The following is an 18,394-nucleotide window of genomic DNA, read 5'->3' as shown; positions in this document are numbered from 1 at the left end:
TGCTGTGGTCTTTTGTGATTGAAATCCGAACAACCTTAAGGAGAAAGATGCTACAGGTCCTGGTAATATTTCTCCACTTACTTGTTCTCAAAAACTGTGCTCTTGTTCTGTGCTGCCTTTTTACATTTTCTTATTCCATCGATGTTTTATTTTCTGCATGGAAATTTGCTCATATCCAGGCAGTTCCTAAAAAAGGATGAAAAATTCTTCATATCCAATTATCACCTCATTGCACTTATCTTTACTCTTTACATAGTAACAGGAAAATCTATCAATCTTTCAATCTGACCAATGATCACCAATATGGATTCCACCAAGGTTGATCCACTGGTATATTGTATTGATATACTCGCTTATTTACATCTGTGCACAAATTTGATGGAAAAGTTTTGTGAAACTTAAGCAGTTGCCCTTGACATTTCTAAGGCTTTTGTTTGGTATAAAGTAATGGTAGATGGCTTTCTGCCTTCTTCACTAATGCTGGTATTCCCTAGGGCTCAGTTCTTTCTCCCCCTTTTTCCTATTGTATATTAATGACCTTCTTCCATTGACTGGAATTCCAATCCACAGTTTTTCTGATGACAACACACTACATCCACCTTCCAGCTTAAGAAACCTTGCCCTGCACAAACAGCTTCAACTTCTCAAGCATACATTTTAAAATGATTTCCAGGTAATTCTCCAAGGGCACAAGGAAAATTTAGTTAATCTCAATCCTTCTAAAACTCCGTCTTGTCTGGTTCATTGCAAAAAAAGAGTCTACCTTCCATGCTCATATTTGCTGACTAGTGGCATAGCCAGGATTTTTTTGTCAGGTACATTCACAAAAAAAAGGCACTAGCTGCCTAATGCTATAAGGTGCCACAATATCAGTTTCGGCATCAGTGAATACAATGTACCTGCTACAATACACTGGCTATGCCACTGTTGATGACACTACTCAGATTTCTAGACAAGATTTCATATACCCACTAGGGATTACCCTGATTCCATATCTCTCTCTCTCCCCCCTCCTTGGCATAAGAACATCACAAATAGTGCATTCTCTCAATATATAAAAAAAAAAAAAAAAACCCCAACCAACTTGGTTTTCTTTTTTGCGATCAACATTACTTTCTTTCTACATAACTATTTACTCTGTAAAAATCTTAAATCTGCCTACCACAGAAATATCTGTAGAAAAGACATGCAGCAAAATGAGAGAGCAAGTGGAGAGACCTCTGGGGTTGTGCTCCTAAAACCTCTCTCAAACTTGTTTGTTTGTTATTTGGTTTTTAGGAGCATTAGCAACTAAGGCCATATTGCTCAGGGAATATGCGGTGGTCATTCCCTGACCTTTCCGCATCCTCCGTATTTGGTGGTGACGGGCTCGAACCCCGGCCAAATCAAGAAGGGTGTGCAACACACTGCTGCTCCTTCCCACCTGGCTATGGAGGCGCCTCTCAAACTTGTAGATTCATTTAAACAGTCAGGATAATTAATGTACCACCTATTATCAATAATTTAGCTGGTTAATTAATGTTTTCTGCTGTGAGAATAAAGACTACGGCATTATCTAAGAAGTTTAAAATTTGCTGGCCACAAAAAACTTAGTTATAAAGTTTTAAGAAGTTATAATAATAACTTTTTATAACAGCTTATAATAATTAAATTTCTATGAGAGTGAATTTTTAATATATTAAATAAATATAAATAATATATTTATTAAATAATTACCTAAAATCACTTCTTTATTACTAAAAGGTAAACGATTACTAATTTCATCTTTGATGTCATCAATTAATTTATAGATGACTTTGAATTCTTTTACAGGAACTTTTTTCTGTTTGGATAGATTGAATACATCAGGAGACAGTGAAACATTAAAGCTGTATACAATGCCTATAAAAAAAAACGTAAACAGAAATCTAAAATGTAAATTAAAATCTTAATAAATTCAAGATTGTTAGATTTAATAAAGAAGATATTTATATAGATTTTATTTGCCTAAGGTAATATAATACAGAAGAAAAAAGTAATTCAGAGGTAAATTACTTTGTTATAACTTCTTTTGACCAGCTTTATTCTGTAATATTTTTGACAAAATCATTAAGTTATGGAATCTATGCCAATGTTAGGACCATATGGACCTAATACAGAATCATATTAAGAAACAAGAATACACGTGATATTAGCATTAGTAAACAAGAATACGCATGATATTAGCATCAGCCAAAAAAAAAAAAAAAAACCCTTCTCATTTCACCCCCATCCACTCACTCGAAATGTTTGTCTAGTTCTGCCTTGAATCTATTTAAGCTATCAACTTCTACAATGACAAATGGAAGTTTGTTCCAGCAATCAACCACCCGCTGGCTAAAGGCAAACTTCCGCACATCAATCCTATAACTGTCTTTCCTTGATTTGAATTTATGCCCTTTCAGGTGATTATTCTGAGCAAGAGGAAGAATCCCATCAGCATTGATCATGCTCAAATGCCTTGAGTCATTCAAGACGAAAATGTGAAATGGAAGAGACACAAATTACATCATTCCTAAATGTTGCTAATGAAGTCACTAATGTTGATTCGGTAGAGTAAGCAGTGGGTGTGAGCCCACTGCTTACCGGTGGATGGTACCAGTGGAAGGTCGAATGTCAATAACCCTACTCTTTATCCTGAAGGTAATGGTCAATTTATGGTTATGTTGTTATGTTATTTGGTTTTTAGGAACATTAGCAACTAAGGCCATATTGCTCCGGGAATATGCAGCGGTCATTCCTTGACCTTTCCGCATCCTCCGTATTTGGTGGTGACGGGCTCGAACCCCGGTCTAATCAAGAAGCGTGTGCTACGCACTGCTGCTCCTTCCTACCTGGCTACGGAGACGCCTCAATTTATGGATGAGAATGCCAGAGTAATAACGAAGTTCTTCTACTTCTTTTCCAACTTTGGAGTAAGAAGTCCAATGCTGAGGGAGTTGTTAGTAGTAATAACAGTTAATGACTACTATTACTACTAACTCTTCCAGCGACAACAGTTAAAATATTAACTATTATTACTACTACTAACTACTGTTAATGATCCAGCGAATACTCCTCATATTCACTGTTAGCAGTTATTACTACTAACATTAAACTCCACATTAACTATAAATTTAATGTCAGTAGTAAAAACTATACACTAGTTTTAGGAGTATATCTACTAACTGTATACTACTATATACTGCTATTCATAATTAACTATATACTATAACTAATAACCATATACTATGTACAAGAGGTCTGCACGGATCTGGACCTGGCACTCGAACCGAGTAACCCAAATGATGTTCGGGCTCGGGTCAGGTACAAATAATCAAAATGAATGGTTATATCAGACATTTCGGGCTATTTCTTACATATATTTTTTTTACTATAAGAATATCAGTAATATATCACCATAGTAGTAAAAAACTACTGAAGTAGTGTAAATGGCATCAATTTAATTGTATCTCATATTGTGACTACTTTCACAAAGAGTTACCATGTATTGCAATATCTCGAATAAGCGTTACTTATTCAAGGCAGTGCAATACACACCTACCCACCCACCGAAAATAGGCGAACAAGCCTTGAAAAGTGCCGTCTGGGTGATGGTGGTATCCCCTGAGAATAAGTCTTCTCCATTTGTGAAGCGTTACTTGTTCGAGATAGTGAAATACACGTTAACTCGTAAAGGTAGTCACAATATGAGATACAATTAAATCGATGCCATTTACACTACTTCTGTAGTTTTTTTGCTACTACGGAAAAATATGGTGATATATCACTGATATTCTTATAGTGAATTACCAATCCGTAGCCTATTACGCCTTGTACGTTTATTCTTTTTAATATATTTTTTAAGTATTTAAATTTTTAAAGGTTTTTTAGAAAATGTGTATTATTTGTCTGTTGATACTTTTAATTGGCCAGCAAAAAGGTGCACTTTGCCAACATCTCCAAAATTCCCCGAAATTTGTAATCTTTCGTGGAAATAACCTGCCAGCAGTGCAAGCTCCGAAAGAAATTTTAATGCAGCCAGATTAGCAGTGCAAGAGCGTTGGAAAGTAGTGACAGTGTTGACTATTTTATTTCTGCACAACAATTTGCAATAAACAGCATGTGAAGAGAAGGTGGCTGGTAGTAGTGGATATTGATATTCATTTTGGAATTATATTAAGTACGCTAAATTGAAAATTTATCACATTTACTTTTTTTATAATTAATATTGATAATTATTAATACTGAATCTTGAATCTGAAAGTTTATTTCTTTATTATTATGAATTTGATAGTATGAACCAGACCTGTAATGCACAATATGTTCTATGTTGATATCAACATTTGTAAAATAATAATAAAATAATAATATTACTTCAGTATAATACGTAGAACATTTCCGTATGATACTCTCCAGCAATTAAAATGAAAAAAATTGAAAATCTTACATTGCAGTAAAAACTAAAAAATAATTGAATAATTGAAAAAATAAATAAAATCAATTGAACACAATTAAATGAACACAATTAAAAATCAACCGACACCGCGTTTCGACCGTATTTCGTGATCACAGGAACGAAAATTACCGAATAGGGGTGAGCATGAAATTTAAATAGGGATTATTTGTCTTCGTGCATGCGCGTAAAAGCCCACGAGTTGGAGATTAGATATGGCCGGTGAACATTAACAGAATTCTCGTGTAATTTAATTTCAACAGTTTCTGCAATTAATAGTCTCGTATAATTACATCGGACACTAAGTATTTTGGCCTTGTTAAATAAAAAAGTATGTTTTTCATTAATGGCATGAAAAGCTAATTCTGATGCTGCTGAATGAGAAGCACGAACCAAGGCCACGTGTTGATTTACACGAAAATTCAGAGGAAAACACGTAGAACCTTGGTATGACGAGTGCAATCCCCGTGCATAATGTTGTCCAGGCCATTTATTTGTGTTGCCAATGAGGAAAGGACTGAGTGATTTTTCAGTATAGTGTGTAGTTTCCGTATTGGCTGGGCCACAATTTTAAATTTGGTATCTTTAAAGAATCTGTAAAGCTGTTTGTGCCACTGTTCAACATATGGGACAGAAATAAAGTATTTTTTAATATTACAATTGGTGGTTGATGTAGTATTTTGTATCCTATCCCTAGCTTGTACCATAATTCGGTTTATTGTAACAAGGGGATAACCCCTGTTTAACAGTCTGCTGGTTAATATTTGTATTTCTGAGCACAAAGCAGATTCTGTCGTTGAATATTTATAGGCATTTAGAAATTGATTAAAGATAATAGATCTCTTGTAGAAGAACGGGTGATAGTTCTTATAATGCAGAAGCATACCGGCGTTTGTAGGTTTTCGATAGATGTTAAAATGGATTTTATTCGAGTCTCGAGTAAGCGTGAAATTTAGAAAATTTAATGACTGTATCCGTACCCTCCCTTTCCAATGTAAATTTGAGTCTAGAGTGAATATTATTAAACGAATGTAAAATGTCTTGGATAATACTACTTATCAGTTTTTCTAGATCTCATTGCAGTAGTCTGGCTTGATTATTGTCATCAATCACCATGTCAACCTTTGTACCATCTGAAAATAGACTTTAAGCCTGATATACCTTCACAACATCATCAATAAATATAGAAAACAACAATGAGTGCAGCACTGAACCCTGGGGTGGGGAGACTCCACTAATAACATTAGCTGAAGAAGAAGAACAGTAGTGCCCATTAATAACCACTTGGTCCTCTCCTGCTGAACCATCCTTTTGCCCATAGCATTAGCATTAGTAGAGGCATTTGATGCAAGAAAGCAAGCTTATGCAGCATCAGCCAGAAAAAAAAAAAAAAAAAAAAACCACTTCCACTTCACCCCTCTGTTCGTTCAAAATACCTGTCCAGCTGAGCCTTAAACTTATTTAGGCTATCAACTTCCACGACAAGGGATGGAAGTCTGTTCCACCAACCAACCACCCGCTGGCTAAAGGCAAATTTCCGCACGTCTATTCTACATCTGTCTTTCCTCAATTTGAATTTATGCCCTCTCAGGTGATTATTCTAAGCGAGAGGAAGAATTCCATCAGCATTGAGCATGCTCAAACCATTCAAGGCTTTATACACCTCTATCAGATCACCTCGCCGGTGCCTAGTCTCCAGACACTGTAATTTGCAAAACTTAAGCCTTTCTTCGTAAGAGCACCCCTTTGTTCCATTCACTAATCTTGTTGCCCTTCTCTGTACTCGTTCCAGCAGCTCTACATCCTTCTTGAAATGAGGCCTCCAGACCTGTATACAGTACTCTAGGTGTGGCCTGACCATTGCCTTATACAAGGGAATAATCACCTCCTTATCCCTGCTAGAAAAATTCCTATATATTATAGACAATACACCATGAGCTACTCTTGCAGCCCGTCTGCACTGCTCAGAGAACTTCATATCTGCCTGCACAACCACCCCCAGGTCCCTTTCATTCTCTACCACTGTCAGTGTAGTACCACAGAGTTGATACGTTGCTCTGGGGTTGCTGTTTCCCATGTGTAGTACTATACATTTGTCAATGTTAAACTTCATTTGCCACCTCTCGGCCCATCTGCTCAACCTTTCCAGATCCTGTTGCAGCAGCATAGTGTCAGTGGTGTCCTTGACAACCCTGCCTACCTTTGTATCGTCTGGAAACTTCAACATTAAGCTTCATATACCATCATCAATATCATTTATAAATACAGAAAACAATAATGGACCCAACACTGAGCCCTGAGGGACTCCACTAATAACATTAGTATACGTTGAGCAGTGTCCATTGATTACCACTCTCTGTCTTCTCCCCCTCAGCCACACCTTTATCCACAGCAGCAATTTGCCTCCAATGTCACACTGCTCCAATTTGTGCAGCAGTCTTCCATGTTCAACAGTATCAAAAGCCTTTCTAAGGTCCAAGTATATAATATCAAAGTTATTCCCTGCATCCAGTTCCTTTGTGACTGCATCATAGTATCCAATCAAATTGGTCAGGCAAGACTTTCCCTTAACAAAACCATGCTGTGTCCGAGATATAACTGAAGTCTTGTCTAAATGATCCTGCAGTGCTTCTTTAACTAGTGCCTCCATTAATTTTCCTGGAACAGAAGTTAAACTCACAGGTCTATAATTACTTGTGTCAGCCTTTGATCCTCCTTTGTGAATTGGGGTCACATTTGCACATCTCCAGTCTGTGGTTACCTCCCCTGAGTCCAAGGAAGCTCTCATAATTATGGCTAAGGGTTTGCTTACTTCCTTTGCTGCCTCCTTTAATATAACTGGATAGATCCCATCCACCCGGGTGCCTTTCTTGTATTTATCTTCAACAATTTCTCCCCCACTTTACTCTCAGTTATTACAAGATTCTCTAGCTTACTGCCAGAGTTGAATACACCTCTGGCATTCCCCTCGCTGAATAACTCCTCGTGTGTGAATGGCGATGCAAAATATTCCTTTAGTTTGTTAGCTACCTGAGCAGGATCATCAACAGTTGACCCATCGATATCAAGTGGACCAATCTGATTCATCCCCTTCCTGCTAAAGTTTACATACGTAAAGAACTCTGTGCTGTTTTTCTTTGCATCCCTTGCCAAAGATTTCTCGTAATCTGCCTTCGCCTGCCTAACCTCATTTGTAACTTGGTTACAGATCAACTTGTATCTATCATAGGCTTCTGTGTCATGTGTTAATTTGTATGTATCCCTTCTCTGCCATATGTCTCATTACTTCATCTGACATCCACTTAGGCCTAAACCTTGAACAATATTTCTTAGTTGGTATGTAAAGCCTAGTAGCTTCCAAGATAAGTTCTTTGAATGCTTCCCATTTTGAATTTGCTGTTGGTAACATCATCAGTTGGTCCCACTGTATAGAATTTAAATACTGTCTCAGTCCATCGTAGTCGCCTTTACGAAAGCAATAACCCTTCCCTTTATCCCTAATGGTAGTTACCTCTTTGAGTAAATCCCACTTCAAGCACACTGTGATCACTGCCACCTAGTGGTTCATTTACCTGAAGATTCTTAATGCTTGTTTGTTTGTTTGTTATTTGGTTTTTAGGAGCATTAGCAACTAAGGCCATATTGCTCCGGGATATGTGGTGGTTATTTCCTGGCCTTTCCGCATCCTCCATATTTGGTGGTGACGGGCTCGAACCCCGGTCTAATCAAGAAGCGTGTGCTACGCACTTTCTTCATGCATTAAGAATCAGGCGGAGGCGCCTGATTCTTAATGCATGAAGAATCACTACTGATAATCAAATCAAGAGTATTACCCCCTCTAGTTGCCTCCCGAACATACTGATGTAGAAAACAATCATCCAATAAATCCACAAAAGCCTTGCTAGTGTGTGAGTGACCAGCCCCCAAATTCCAGTCAATATCTGGGAAATTAAAATTCCCCATTATAAGACTCTCTGATTTGCTGGCCCACTCTATTTCCCCGTACAGTTTCTTATTATATTCATCAGAATCATTAGGCCTATACCAACCACTTGGTGTATAGTCTCGGGTTAAATGGATGATGTCAAAGAGAAATAATAATCATACTGCCCGAGTGTGGTGCAGGATAAAGTCACTTACATTCAAGCCTTAGGTAAGAGTGGTTGGTTTGAAAACTTGGAGACAGTCTCCCAAGGAAGACAGAGAAGCAAGTGGTACTGTCCCCTGTATGGCTACCAAATGAGAAGGGCAAGACCATCCAGCCCCAATTAGAAGTGCTTCTTGTGCAACTGTGCTAGTGACCACCCAGGAAGGAAGGAAGGAAGGAAACGCCAACGCATCAAGTGGAGCATCAAAATGAATACACTGTCAAAATTACATCATGTAAGCATACTACGAAATAATCAAGCTAGAGACCAATATGGCAATTCACAGGTCGAGACTATACACCAAGTGGTTGGAACAATTCCCGGATATTCAGGTCACCGAACAGTGAACAGCCAATCAGAGAAGGACCATTATCACAAAGAACCTGATAACTTCTACAATCTTGGAAAAAATCAAGCAGGATGTGAGTGATCACCTACAAAGAACAACACGGAACCAGGGGAGGAAGAGCAAGAAGAAATACAAACCAGAGCAGCTGAATTAGAAAGAGACAATGTCATGATATCAAGAACAGAAGACAAGTGGAAGAAGGCCCTAACAGAATTTTAAGGAATGGACCCCACAGAGACCCATGTGATACCAAAGCAGAGGCCTAATAAAATCCTGTGGAGGGTTACAGACCACCTCAATCAGCAATTAACACCACGTTACCTTGACAACAATGGTGCAACACTGAAGGCCATCCGCAGAGCCGTATACTGTGCTACCATAGCAGTAACTAGGATTAATGGAAGAGAAATGAGAGAGGAGCAGCAGAAGCAGCAGCATGGGAAAGAATACTTCAACAGAAGATAGAAGAATTAAGAGTCAAGATACGGCAATTGACCCAGTATCAACAGGGTAATAGGAGTAAGAAATTGATGAGAAAAGTGAAGATCATCCTCAAGAGAGAGAGAGACAGCGTCTACAGGAAACACGAGGCCAAAAATCAGAGAATAGGAGAATACTTGGACACACTTAAGCAGAACCTCCTCACACTCGGCAAGAGACTACGCCAATACAAAGAGAGTTCACAGATGAAAATGAACAACCAAATCTTTGAGGGGACCAAAGAGCCTTCTACAGAATACGGGAAAGATGGAAATGAACCACTCAAGCAGAAGACATATGGAGCAGTAAAGTAAGACATAACAGCTGAGCCCCCTGGATAGAACTAGAATGGAAGAAAACCAAGGCCATACAAGAGATGAGAGAGTGGGAGAATTTTTTTTTTTTTTTTTTATGTGAACCCCAAACACGAGAGGTATTAGAACCTATAGTACTTAGTACCATGCTTGGGTTTGAGGTTAAGAAGACGAAAGAAGATATTTGTTGACATTGGACTTGAACTTATGTAGATTGTAATTTTCAGGAAATACGTATGAAGGAAGGTTGTTCCAGAAAACGGCAGTTGAATGAATAACTGAGGAAGATGAAAAGTTGGTTCTGTGGGTTTGAAGTAGGACAGTAAATGGACGTTGGCTGCACGTGTTTGGACTGTTTTGAAAGAGAGAGCAAGAATTATAGAAGCCAATTCAGAAGAACAGTGCCCATGGAAGTATCTGTAGAAGAGGCATGCAGCAGAAACAATGCGTCTATGAGAAAGCGAGTGGAGAGACTCTGTTAGTGATGAATCATTAATTAACCTAACTGCCCTCTTCTGAATGGAATCAAGGAGCCTGAGAGAGGTTTTGGGGGCACCACCCCAGATGTGGGAACAATATTCCATGGCAGGTCGGATTTGATTTATACAGAGTGAGCAGCTGTTTGGAAGAAAAGTAACGCCGAGAGCGAAAGAGAAAACCAAGTTTTTTAGATGCAGAGGAAGCAATATTTGTAATGTGCTTGTGCCAGGAGAGATTAGAAGTCAGGGTAATCCCCAAAAGAGATATATCATTTTGCTTAGAAATCGGAGTGTCACTAAAGATAAGCATAGGAGTAGAAGAATCCTTTTTGCGAGATATAAGACAAGACTGAGTTTTAGAAGGGTTGAAATCAACTAAGTTGTCCTTGACTCACTGGAGAATTACCTGAAGATCGGCATTTAAGGAATTGGTAGCAGATTTTCGAGAAGTTGAAGCTGATTGAGCAGGACAAGGTTTCTCAAAATGGAAAGTTGAATGCAATGTGCTATCATCGGCAAAACTATGGATAGGATTTCCAGTCAATGGAAGAAGGTCATTGATATACAAGAGGAAAAGAGTGGGGGAAAGAACTGAACCTTGGGGGACACCGGCATTAGTGGAGAAGTTAGAAGACAGAGAGCCTACCATCACCCTCAGTGAGCGATCAGAGAGAAAACTGGATATCCAATTACTAAAAACAGTTGGCAAACCATAAGATGGAAGCTTGTTTAGAAGACCTTTATGCCAAACACGATCAAAAGCCTTTGAGATGTCAAGAGCAACTGCTTGTGTTTCAACGAACCTTTCCATTGAATTAGTCCATAAATGGGTAACATAAGCCGGAATATCTCCAGTGGATCGACACTGACGGAATCCATACTGGTGATCATTGATCAGACGGAAGGTTTCTAGGTAGTTTAAGAGTTGGCGGTTAATTGATTTCTCCATTACTTTAGAAAGAGTAGAAGTAATTGCAATGGGACGATAATTGGATGGGAGGGATTTGTCACCCTTTTTAGGAACTGGCTGGATATGAGCAAATTTCCAAGAAGAAGGAAAAACACCATTGGAATAAGAAAGTGAAAAAAGGCGGCAAAGAATAGGAGTAAGTTCAGGAGCACAGGTTTTGAGAACAAGTGGAGAAATACCATCAGGACCTGGAGCTTTCTTAGCATCAAGATTCATCAAAATCCTTCTAATATCCTTTTGACGGAAGACCACAGGAGGCATTGAATGGAGCGTGTTGGGAATTGTGGGAGGTGTTTTACCAAGATCATTAATACATGAGCTCAAAGAAAAATAGGATGCTAGCAGGTCAGCTTTATCCTTGGCTGAAGTGGCAACAGAACCATCTGGTTTGGACAGAGGTGGGAGCAAAGATGGGCAAAAGTGCAGCCAATAGCTTTGGCAAGAGACCAGAATGCTCGGCTACCATTAGGGCAAGAAGCAAGTTTTCTACTCTTAGCCTGTTCAACTCTAGTTTGGACTGATTAATAACTGCTTTACAACTGTTGCGAGCTTTGGTGTAGGCAGAAAATGAAACTGAAGAATTAGAAACAAGCCAATTACGATATGCAACATTCTTCTCTTGGACAGCCTTAGCACATTTATTGGAAAAACAAGGTTTAGATAAAGGATGAGATTTTAAAGTGGAGTGTGGGATAAGGGATTCCATTCCTGCAAGAATAATTTCACTGACATGATCTGAGCAAACGTTGACATCAGAAGTTTTGAAACAGTAATCCAACCAAGGAAAAGAAGAAAAGAAGTCTCGCAGGTCATCCCATTTTGCATTCTTGTAATGCCAAACAACACGTGGTTGGGAATAGCCATGAGATAAAGGTTCCATTGGAGAAGAGACAATCACCAAGTTGTGATCTGAAGTGCCTAAAGGACCTCTCACTTCGACCGTGTACTTAGAAGGGTTGTTTGTGAGAAAAAGATCAAGCGGAATGGCTGTATGATTAGGATTGTCCGGTATTCTTGTAGGTAAATAAACAATCTGTGCTAGGTCATTAGTAATTGCAAAAGCCTCAGCATCTCGACCTGCTGGGTCGGTGTGACTAAAAAACAGAAGCCAGCTGGGGTTGTGAACATTAAAATCACCAAGGAAAATTACCTCACTGTTAGGAGAGTTGGACTGGAGAAAGTCAAGTTGCAACGAGAGAAAATCAAAGAACTCCAAGTGATTAGTCGAGTTGGGAGAACGGTAGAGACAACAGATGAATTTGACACAATGAGGTAGAGAGATTTTAAGCCAGAGAAGATCAAAGAGAGGAGATTCCAAATTGCCAAGTCTCTGACAGGGAATATTAGAACGGACATATGCACAAGTACCACCTTTGAGGCAAAAGGAATCATACAGCGAATAATTTGGGCATCTGAGCTGAGCAGTAGATGAATCAACCAATAACTGAGTGAAGAAGTAAAACAGTCGATCAGGAACTCCCAGAACTGGCAAACCCCAGGAATGGATAATATCCACAATGACTGGTACAAGAAGCTCACTTGCACACACATACACCTAGCAGGCCAGTTCACCCAAATGATATGGCACCCAGAGACAATCCCAAAGTTTGTTACTCAATGAGTCTGAGGCCTAAAGATCCTGACCAGCTGCATAACCAAGGTGATATCAGACCACTTTGATAGCAAGAACATAATGGCCAAAGCAGAAAGGATCCAAGCTGATAAGCAAAGGATGCAAGGAGCAATTAACCATAGATTCTGCAGTTAGAGAGCAAGCCTACAAGAAGTACCGCAACCTTTACACAGCCTACATCGATTACTGCAAGGCCTTCGACTTTGTTCCTCATAGCTGGCTAATAGAGGCTGAAGATCTATAAAGTCAATCCGGCAGTAACAAACTTCCTAGAAGCAACGATGCCGAAATGGAGTACCACCATTAAGGTCGAGAACATCATGACCAGACGGATCCCCCATCAGGAGAGGAATCTTTCAAGGAGATGCCATGAGCACACTGTGGTTCTGTCTAGCACTCAACCTGCTATCCACCATGCTCAGCAAGTATGGATATAACCTCGAAGAAAGAAGAAAAAACTTGTACATCCTCACCCACCTTGCACATCCTCACTCACCCTTGCATTTGTCTAGAGTAAATTCCATGGATTGCATCAGGAGAGATTAGTTGACCAAAACTACGAACTGCAGACTAGTAAAGAGATCGAAGCCATTACAGAGGGAGAAACTTACAAATACCTGGGAATGATGCAAGCTCAAAAGTTACAGCACAAGGAAATCAAGGCCTGCCTGGCCAAAAAATACTACCACAGACTCAGAAACCTGCTGAAAGCAAAGCTGAATGGAGGAAATACAGTTAAAAATATAAACACCTATGCAGTCCCAGTGCTAACATTCTCCTTGGGGATCATAGATTGGAATTACACCGAGCTGGAGGATATCATCAGAAAGAAGATAAGAACAAAGATGACAAAGAGCTCTCAATACCACCTGAAGTCAGCCATGGAGAGACTGACAACAGCTCGGAAAGAAGGAGGAAGGGCCTGATAGACCTCATAGAGCAGCAAAAAACCGAGATAGCAAACCTGAGGGATTATTTCCAGAAAAACGCAGCTGCGCTCTACCAGACCACAAGGAAGATAGACAAGCAGCATACCCCCTCTCAACTTAAGCAAGGAGTTCCCTCCTGCCCAGACAGCACAAATGAATCTAGAAAGATGGGCAAAGAGGACACTCCATGGCATATACTATAGTGACCTCCATCAAGACCACACAGATAAAAATGCTTCCAATGCATGGCTCATGAGTGGGACGCTCTTCCCCGAGAATGAAGGATTCATGCTCATAATCCAACCAGGTAATCAAAACCAGAAACTATAGAAAATACATCACCAAGGACCCTGGAATGTCCGATGACACATGTCGAAAATGGCATCTGGCCACAGAAATGATCTGACACATAACTGTGGGATGCAAGGTGATACCCAAACTGAATACGCTCGTAAACATGACCAGGTAACCAGGATAATACATCAGAAGATAGCAAGGAAATGCCAGTTGATCAAAGGAAGTGATTACAAGTATGAACCCCAGGCAGTACTGGAAACTTCAACCAACAAGCTGTACTGGGACTGTGCCATGATAATGGACAAGACAATCCCACACAACAGACCGGACAGAACCCTTGTCAACAAGATGGAAAAGGCTACCTATCTGATTGATATAGCGGTGCCCAACATTGGCAACTTCCAGAAAACGCATGAGGAAAAAAATCAGGACGTACACAAACCTAAGGCAGGAGATCAAAGAGATGTGGCATAAGCAACAAGTACTGACCATCCCGATCATTGTGTCAACCAACGGTATGGTGCAAAAGACCCTGCATAACAGCCTAGCAGCAATAGGTCTCCCAGAAAACACCTACAAGGAACTCCAGAAAGTTGCAATTGTGAAACCTGTAGGATAGTCAGAGAGTTCCTCAACTGACAGTAACACAAGACATAAAACCCACCCCATGTACTTGGTAGCAATAGCCATCATGGGGATTGGGAGAAATAATATAAGAGCAACAACAATGATAATAATAATAATAGCACATTAATAATAAATTAACAATTAAAACACGTGCAACATTTCTTTCATTAACAGAAAATATAATTTGTAATATATTCTATATGTTAATTGGGTGCCCTATGGTAAATGCTGTAATGGCACTGTTTGAAAAAAAAAAAAAAAAAAATTAGTGGCTTTTAGTAATCTCATCAGGTAGGAAAGAAAACTGTGATGATAGTTTTCAGTTAGCAAAAATCACATATACTGGTGCTACCACTGTAATGTATGTAGTCTACCAAATAAAGATAAAAATTAAACATTCATTCAATACGTAACTTTTAACGGTTACAGTTAATAATACAGGAATAAATATGTAAACTAATAATGCTACTCTGTGTTGGGAAAAATAACAGAAAACTTTTGCTGTCCTCTTCAAAGCAATGTCCAAGTCATTCATCTGTAGAAACCCATAATCCACATTGTCTTCTCTTAATCCAGTTAAAGTTTAATTTCTTTTTTATTTTTTTTTGGCATTTATCTGCACACAAGAATTAACTGATTCATATTACATTAAGTTACCTCAGCACTGTTAACTCTTAAAAATACTGAGTTATTTTCTAAACTACTGTCGGCATAACCCGAGTTATTTTTTTTTAAAAAAAGTTGCCCTTTTCTGAAAATATTAAGAAAAATGCTACAAAAAACAGATTTTATGTATAATACATATGTGTAAAATATTTTATTAACATCAGAAAAATGTTTCTTTAAAAAGAACACATATATCTGATTCCCTTCTTTTCTCTTGCCCTCTTTTAGTATGTGTACAAACATGCCAGTATCTCATTGCATTTTTTTTTTCATATGGGAACACAGCTGAAGAAAAATGATATTCACTTAGTCTTAGAGGGGTTTCACTTGATTTACTTCCACTACTTCTTCTTCCCTTTTATAAGTTGTATTACAGATGACGGAAATTTTGCAACGGCAAATTTTTCCTTTACCAAGAGCACAGCAGTGTGCTCTTGGTAAAGGGAGTGGACATTCAGGAAGCACATATCCACAAAATGTAAAAACAAAATGTATTTTACACACACCCTCTATTGAACTCAGCATCCTATCACATGTATCCACCGAACTCATTTGGAACACACATATCAGAGTCAAACCCTTTCTTTTGTTATGTGCATTTACACATTCTGGTTTCACCAATTTTTCTCGTTTTCTTGTTGATTTTGCCAGTCAACCATCTTGTTCTAATATCCCTTCTGTTCATCCAGCAGTGTTCCATCTGTGCAGAACGATTGTGTTATTGGTACTTTTTCTTTCAAATTGAATGGTGGCATTCCTTTCTTTTAGGACAAATAGTACCACAAAAATTGGTTTTATTTTCATGCAGTTCCTCAAAAAGCAATAGACTTGTATACCAGCTGTCTGTATACAGACAATGACCTTAACCTAAATATGGCTGAACTAAATGCATAACAATAGCTCTGCTTATACCTAAATTTTGTAACTTCTGTAAACATTTTACAAAAAGAAAATTCAACTTCTTTTGGATTACTAGAGTCAGGAAACACTGTTTTCCTGAATTGCTGTCACTGAATTTATATATTTTAGGAATGAATTTATTGAATTAATCCCTATTGAATTCATCCCAATGTTATCTAATTTGGTATTTTTCTGATCTCTGTTTCTTTGTAGGCTGCTTGATTTCTCCATCAAAATACGAATTTACCTCAAAATTTTGGACTTCCCATTTGTTGCTAGTACATCTATTTCACCAAACAAAATATTTTCAATATCAAATACATAATTTTCATATACTTCTGATGTCACACAAAGAAAACATTTTAGTTCAAATATAACAGCAATTTGGTTGTTCTGCCATCTTCAAATGTTTACTTAAGTGAATTATTTGGAGCCATTATATTCACGACTTATAAACAAAAACTTACATTTCCTACACCAAATATTTGTAGTTGATGATTTATTTGAAATGTGATGATAGCACCTATCTGTCAAGTTTTGTTAGCTTGACTATTTGTAATTACACAGCTTACTTAATTTAATGCTTATGTATATAGTTGAATGCAGGCTATTAGTGATGAATGTAGTGCACAACTATAATTGAACGCAGTACATGAAAGGATTAACTACGTTTAATTACCACATAAAAAAAGTGCACCTTTAAAAGTTTCTGCTAACTCAATATCATTTGAAGTGACTGTTCCTACACCATAGTGAATAAGATCAAGCCGGCAGGATTCATTAGAATGGTATGTCTCCAGAATATCTAGAATTGCTTCAACAGATCCATCCACATCACCTGCAAAACAAATATTATTTATTTGTGCACAAACATACATTATTTCACACAGAAATAATCTGTGTGAAATAATAATCAAACAGAAATTATTTCATCAAAATAAATCTGAAAAAGAGAGGCAAATGAAAATATTTAATTGTATAAATTCACACCGATGAAATTCCTAAATTTGCAAATGGTATTGACATGATAAATAAGCTGAACATGTAGGTTTGGGGAATAATGCATAGCAGCAGAGACAACATATCACGCTCTCTCCAGCAGAAATTCACTAGTGCAGCATTTCTCAAACCATGTTTTGCGGAACACTAGTGTTCTGCGAAAAATCGTAATTAATAATTAAAAAAAATAAAAAATAAATAAATTTTGCATATTTGTAGCGTACACCACTTTTGTATTATTATAATATTTAACATATTTTTTTGTCAGTTATTAATATACTGGCAGAGACTAATAATCAAATAGACCGCGGAACACTATTTTGGTGGGCTTTGCATAGAGAAGTATGTGCAGAGATAACGACACCTACGAAAAAGTAGCAATGTGGTGATCTAGTATGCCATTCGTATGCGATTTAGCCTGGAGTACACAGGTTGAAGGAGAGGAGGAAGCAAACCGATATCATAACTAAACTCACTTCTTTGTTTAATTTTTTTTTGATAATTATTAGCATTTCGAAATATTATTATTAAAATATGTGATGATAGATTTGTGGTTGAAAAAAGGAACTTTAAAACAAGAAGCAAAGTACGTTTAGTCGTGCAACTGTGGTTGATGAAAACGAACACAATATTGTCACACTTCAAAGTGAGGATGAATAATCGTAGCTTTTTGTTCCCCAAAAATGTGAAGTGAAAAAATAGGAACCAACTAATAAAAGATCAAAATGAAAGTATAACGACAGTTATTTGAATTTCAGCTTTACATTGCTGGAAATAAAGATGCTTCTGATGCACAGTGCCTCATATGTAATAAAATATTAGCAAACAGTTCTTTGGCTCCCGTGTTTCATAAGTGTTCCATGAATATGTTGTGAGATGAAAAGTGTTCTGTGACTAAAAAAGTTTGGGAAACACTGCAATAGTGTATGGAAAAAGTGTATCTCACCAACTGCACAACATGTCCACGTGTATAGGAATGGGCAAATTATTACCATGAAAGAAAGAAAACTTGGAAGGACAGCCTTATCCCAATGACAAGCTCACATAGTTATCATTGAAGAAACCACTATCTTCACAGACATCATTATATGTATCGGTGTACTCGTATAACAGTTGCTGTGGCCAGGGAGCTCGATATCAATAGTGGGTC

General features: G+C 38.0%; 1 protein-coding gene across 3 annotated transcripts in view; it reads right to left on the bottom strand.

Annotated features, from left to right (window-relative positions):
• Positions 1 to 18,394, bottom strand: part of mIF2 (mitochondrial translation initiation factor 2) — a 405,187-nt gene that overhangs the window by 67,984 nt on the left and 318,809 nt on the right. For 2 of the 3 annotated variants that reach the window (XM_090379811.1, XM_090379812.1), the window contains exons 14-15: positions 16,943 to 17,083; positions 1,717 to 1,881 (exon numbers count right to left, since the gene is read on the bottom strand). In XM_090379811.1, the coding sequence (XP_090235937.1) occupies positions 1,717 to 1,881; positions 16,943 to 17,083 (306 nt within the window). The remainder of the gene's footprint in view (positions 1 to 1,716; positions 1,882 to 16,942; positions 17,084 to 18,394) is intronic. The other variant, XM_090379813.1, reaches the window with a different exon arrangement.

This window comes from Mastigoproctus giganteus, chromosome 8 (assembly GCF_048544385.1).
Source record: "Mastigoproctus giganteus isolate SK-2022 chromosome 8, ASM4854438v1, whole genome shotgun sequence".
Lineage (NCBI taxonomy): Eukaryota > Metazoa > Arthropoda > Arachnida > Uropygi > Thelyphonidae > Mastigoproctus > Mastigoproctus giganteus.
This window is presented reverse-complemented; position numbering and strand designations above follow the sequence as displayed.